General features: G+C 39.5%; 1 protein-coding gene across 1 annotated transcript; it reads left to right on the forward strand.

The window, feature by feature from the left end:
• Positions 1-2,587: 2,587 nt before the first annotated feature.
• Positions 2,588-5,515, forward strand: LOC122088829 (receptor-like protein 2). Its single transcript, XM_042658168.1, has one exon. It carries the CDS (start codon positions 2,953-2,955, stop codon positions 5,269-5,271), a length of 2,319 nt encoding a protein of 772 aa, XP_042514102.1. The 5' UTR covers positions 2,588-2,952; the 3' UTR covers positions 5,272-5,515.
• Positions 5,516-5,814: the final 299 nt, after the last annotated feature.

Raw genomic sequence — 5,814 nt, forward strand, 5'->3', positions numbered from 1 at the left:
AAATGGATATATTATAATAACAAACAGTTGTGACAATAATAAAATAATTCTTACTATTAACAATATTAATTATTTTTATTATTGATATCCTAATAATATTATTATTGAGGCTAATAATATTCACCATGGTGAAGAACTTTGCAAATCACAATTTTCCACTTGGCAAGCAATTGATTGACATTTGCGTGGATCCATATTATGAAGGGCATTTTACTCATCCGATCGATCAACTTTTAATAGAAAATTAGCCTGCCATGCAAATTTAAAATTTAAAAGTTTTTCCAAAGTTGTAGAAAATTACAAATTGCTACTAATCTCCATTATTACATATTAGAGGTTTATGATATTCTTGTAATTTTTTTATAATAATAAATCTTGATTTAACCCACATTATATAATTGTATTGGACTGAAAAATTACAAGTGAGATGAATGTAGGATCCTCTATAACATGAACCCATGATCATAATAAATAAATGATGGCATTATAATTATAGGATAGAAAAGGAAATGGCATTTTGATAATGAAATGGATATTGGTCAATGGGAAGATTTGATAAACTTATTTGTAAGCATAACTTGATATTTTAATTAATTTATAAATTTGATGTCAATTTGTCTTTCTTATCTCCCAAAGCTAACAACAACAAATATAACTTTATCCCAACTAAATGAGATTGTCTACATGAATTCGAAATAGAAAAAGAAAAATAAAGAAGCAACAAAAGAAGTAAAAGGGAGATAAAAGATGAAGATAAAGCAGTAGTCAAAGACGCATCATAGGAACATACCTTACACGGGGTCGGCTACCGGAGTCCCTGTCCTCCACAAAACTCTGTCCATGGTCATTTTAGAATCGAGCCCCACCATGTGCATATCTTTTCTCACCACTTTGTTAATAGTCATTTTAGGTGTATCTCTACCTCTTCTGATTCCTTCCAAATGAATTTGATCACTCTTCCGCACTAGGGCATCTATAGATCTCCTTTGCACATGCATAGCCATCTTAACCTGTTCACGCGGAGCTTGTCACTAATTGGTGTAGCCCCCAACTCCCTTCTAATACAATCAGCCCTTACTCTATCTCTCTTGGTCTTGCCGCACAACCCTCTCATCATCCTCATCTCCGCTACACTTGGTTTGTTCAAACCACTCTTCTTGACAGCTCAACGCTCCACTCCATGTTATAATTGGTCATATAACTGTCCTGCAGAATTTTCACTTGAGTTTAACAAGCATTATTTTGTCACATAGCACTTTTGACGCACCTCTCCATTTCTCCCAAAGCTAAATCTGAATAAAAGACCAACACTAGCATTACCCCATCCGTAATAACAAGACACCTAATAATATGCCAAGTAGTCATAGTAAGAGTATTATTAAATTAAAGACAAGGGATTGTTACCTGGTTGCGTGGTCTCTACACCATTTCGGGGACCAATGAGAGGCCGTGCAGGGCATCAACATAAATGAGATCTTTTATTTTGCAGACGGTGAGATGATAATTTTGTGTGCCCTTCTGTCTTGAAGCAAGGACCACACGACTATACATCCTTTTTTTTCCCTTTAATTATCAGTTGTCTAATTGTTGAGAGAATGAAACTGTGTTTAGTATCATATCAAATCCAATCTTAGTCTTCCACCCATGATTATAAATATCTAAACCTACTACTTATTTAATGTATATTTTTCATCTCATCTCAACCTCCACATTTTTGGGGTGCCAAGCATCACACAACCTAGCGATCTCAACTCTAAATAGTGGTTATAGAGAATGAACCATACAATTATAATTTTTAAGCATTTGGATTCATAAAGTGTACTAGTTGAAATTAAAACTGTATTTGATATGATTTCTTGGAATACATTATCAACGTACACTGCATCTAAGAATGAATGCATATCAAACATAACCTTAGTATTCTACCACCCCCCACCCAAAAAAAAAAAAACCATAGTATATTATTTTTAATTAAATCGCATCAATAGTAAATTAATAATAAGACTACCATTTTTAGATGCACTTCCTTAGTGCACTAAATGTAATTGCTCTCTTTATCTCTCTTTCTCACACATTCGTGCGTTCATGTATATAGGTAGTTTGATAGATTTGATACAAAGTTTCCTAAAATAGTTTTTCTTAGCAAGTAGTGCATTAATGTGAAAACATTCTTTGCAGTGAGTGCGGTGGTGTAGTAAGCAATGGATGGCCGAGAGGACCTCTTGACACATGCTTGGACGCTTTTAGCCTTCTGATGCTCATTGTACCACCGCACACACTGCAGAGAATGAGAGAATAATCACTCTAGTTTAATGTAAGCTGTTGACAATCCACTTGGTCAATTGATTGTCTTTGTTTGTCGAAGCTTTGACCGAGGTTTGTACTCAGGTATGGGGACCTTGAGTAACCCTACCACTACGGTCCCATTGTTGGCCCGATCCCTCTCTTGGCCACCAGAGGGGTGGCCCCAATTTTTTTTTGTTTGTTTGTGTAGAGGTCGCATGACTACTAGCATCAGAATTAGATACTAAAATTAAAGATGATTGGAAGAGAAGAAGTAGTGCTTGGCAACACTCACAAAATCAGATTTCAGAACCATCTCGTGTGGTCATTAACTGCCAACGTCCAACCCTTGAATATGATTTTTTCTCACCTCAGTCTCCATTCCCTTCCTCAATTTTCATTTCTTACCACCACCACCCATGCCCACTTTTGCTTATCCATCTCTCTCTCTGTGCTCACACCATTACAGCCCATGCACCATTATTCTTTCACCTCCTCCTCCACCACCAACACCACCACCACCACCACCACCACCAGCAGAGCTCCCCTTTCTCTCATGTTCCACTTGTTCTCCTATTGGCCCAGTTCACATAAATTTCTTTACTAGCAGAGCACCTGCTGCTGCTGCTTTGGCTGCCTCTGTGCAATACTAGACAGAGTGACACAGTCATGCTTGTAATGTTGCAGCAACCTTCGAGACACCACAAGAAGTTACAACTCAATCCAGCAAAGACAACCCTTCTCGTTTTGCTTTGTTTTCTGTTCTTCTCTTCCTTTCCCAAGCCCCACCATGCCTGCCAGGATCTTGATCGAATGTCTCTGTTGTCCTTCTCCCACAACCTCTCAACTCCTCTGAATTGGTATTCTTCTTCTTCTTCTTTCTTGGATTGCTGTCATTGGGAAGGTGTTAATTGCGATGGCACCGGTTGGGTCACCACTCTATCACTTCCCTACAAAGGACTCAGAGGACCCTTCTCTCTATCTCTTGCTAACCTCACTCACCTCTCTTTCCTCAATCTCTCTCATAATTTCCTATCCGGACCCCTTCCACCTTCCTTCCTTTCCTCTTTTGATCAGTTACAGACCCTTGATTTGAGCTTCAACAGATTCTCCGGTGAATTACCAGCTTCAGCTGTATTACCCAACCTTCCTTTGTCTCCTCTGTCTCTGCAATTTCTTGATTTATCATCAAATCTCTTTCATGGAGACTTTCAGTTATCATTCCTTGGAAAGGCTTCGAATCTTTCTATGCTCAACATCAGCAACAATAGCTTCATTGGTATCATTCCTTCTTCAATATGCCAGAATTACACTTCCCTTAAGCACTTGGATGTCTCCTTGAATGGCTTCAGCCACGAGATTCCTTCAGGGCTTGGTAATTGTTCGCAGCTGGAGGTGTTCAAAGCAGGTTGGAACCAACTTACAGGACCCTTACCCAATGACATCTATCATATACTTTCTCTGCAGCAGCTTTCCGTTCCCTGCAACAACATATCAGGAACCATAGATGGAACTAATCAGATGGTTCGCCTCATCAATCTCTCTGTTCTTGACCTTTCCTTCAATCAATTTACTGGGCAACTCCCTCAGGATATTGGGAATCTGACGAAATTGGAACAGTTAGCCCTTCACATGAACCACCTCAGTGGTCCTCTGCCTCCATCCTTGACGAATTGTATCAATCTCAGGGTCCTGAGTTTTAGTATGAATGAGTTCCAAGGGGAATTATCCGCCATTGATTTCTCCAAACTCATCCATTTGAACACTCTGGACTTGGCAGTAAACAACTTTTCTGGTAATCTACCAATGAGCCTATACTCCTGTACATCCTTAACTGCAATCCGACTCAGTAAGAACAAGCTCCAGGGACAAATCCAGCCTGAAATACTTGCATTGAGAAACCTATCTTACCTCGCAATTTCGGTCAATCGGTTCACCAACATTACTGGTGCTTTACACATTTTGATGCAGAGCAGGAACCTCACCACCCTTCTACTCACAGAGAATTTCAATGGAGAAGCAATTCCAGTCGACATAGATGGATTCGAAAAGATCCGGGTTCTGGGTATTGGTGGTTGTCAGCTCACAGGCCAAGTGCCCAACTGGTTAATTAATCTAAGGATGCTGGAAGTTTTGGATTTGTCTATAAATCAGTTGACAGGTTCAATCCCTGGGTGGTTGGGAACACTTCCAAGACTCTTCTATGTAGACTTGTCTAATAACTTTCTTACAGGAGAATTGCCCAAGGAGTTTACTGCGCTGCCTACTCTGGCCCCATCAGATCAGTCTGCTCAGGCTTATCTTGAGCTACCCATCCTTGTCATTACCCAAAGTTCAAGGGCACAAGTTTACAATCAGCTCTCCAGGTTACCCCCCGCGATATACCTGAGAAACAACAGCCTTAATGGCAGCATTCCTCCAGAGATTGGTCTGCTGCAGAACCTTCATATACTAGACCTCAGCTCCAACAAGTTCTCTGGTGAGATTCCTGATGGGCTATCTAATCTCACCAACTTGGAAACTTTGGATCTTTCAGGGAACAACCTTACCGGGACGATTCCAGTGTCACTGACTGAGCTACATTTCTTGTCTTGGTTTAGTGTTGCATATAACAATCTTGAAGGACCTATACCATTGGGAGGTCAGTTTGATACCTTCTCTCCCTCTAGTTTTGTTGGGAATCCAGGGTTGTGTGGTCCTCCGGTGAACCGGTTTTGCCATGATCAAGATGGGGAAACCACCACTTATACTCCTGCAACCAGCAATGGCACCAACTTGAAACACCTTTTGTTAGTTATTGGAATATGCATTGGGTGTGTTTCTTTGTTCTGTGTGCTTACTCTCTTGATTATATTAAGGATCAAACTCAGAGGAGAGGAGAGTAACAAGATTCATTTGGAACTCAGTTCATGCAGCTCAGATGGTGGCGTAGCTCCTCATAAAGTGGGGAATTCCAGTCTAGTGGCTTTCTCTAAGAACTGTAAATGATTCAAGGATTTGAATGGATGTTCGACTGTCCTAAGGTTATTATGCTTTAAATTGTTTAGCAGCTAAGGATAAAACTTGACACTCTGTTCATATGGTTCTTGGTTTATGTTTTGTTGAGATGATGATTCCAAACACAAATCGTGAATGGATATCGAACAAGATCCTCATTAATGAATTACAATTTGTCCCTAGACTTGAAAAATCCTTATCATTATGTTAAATATTATGTGTTTTGATCTACCAATTGTTGACGTCTTCTTGTCTATATACTAATGCATTAGACTCTTGATGTTTGTCTGTAAATAAAAGATATGCTTAATAAGGAATCTACCTCTTGCATATGGTGAATATCTTGAGAGAGAGAGAAAGATGTCTGAAAGCGAATGGATGAAAATTCCCAGCTCGATGATATGTTTATTAATAGTTTACCAAAGAACTTAAAATATTATTAGGGCAAGAGAACTCAATTCACTTGTGTGGCCATTGTGCCAACACACAAGCCATTGGGAGGTTGCATGAAGGCATCTGGGCTAAGAGGTAGTG

The sequence above is a fragment of the Macadamia integrifolia genome, chromosome 9 (genome assembly GCF_013358625.1).
Source record: "Macadamia integrifolia cultivar HAES 741 chromosome 9, SCU_Mint_v3, whole genome shotgun sequence".
Taxonomy (NCBI): domain Eukaryota; kingdom Viridiplantae; phylum Streptophyta; class Magnoliopsida; order Proteales; family Proteaceae; genus Macadamia; species Macadamia integrifolia.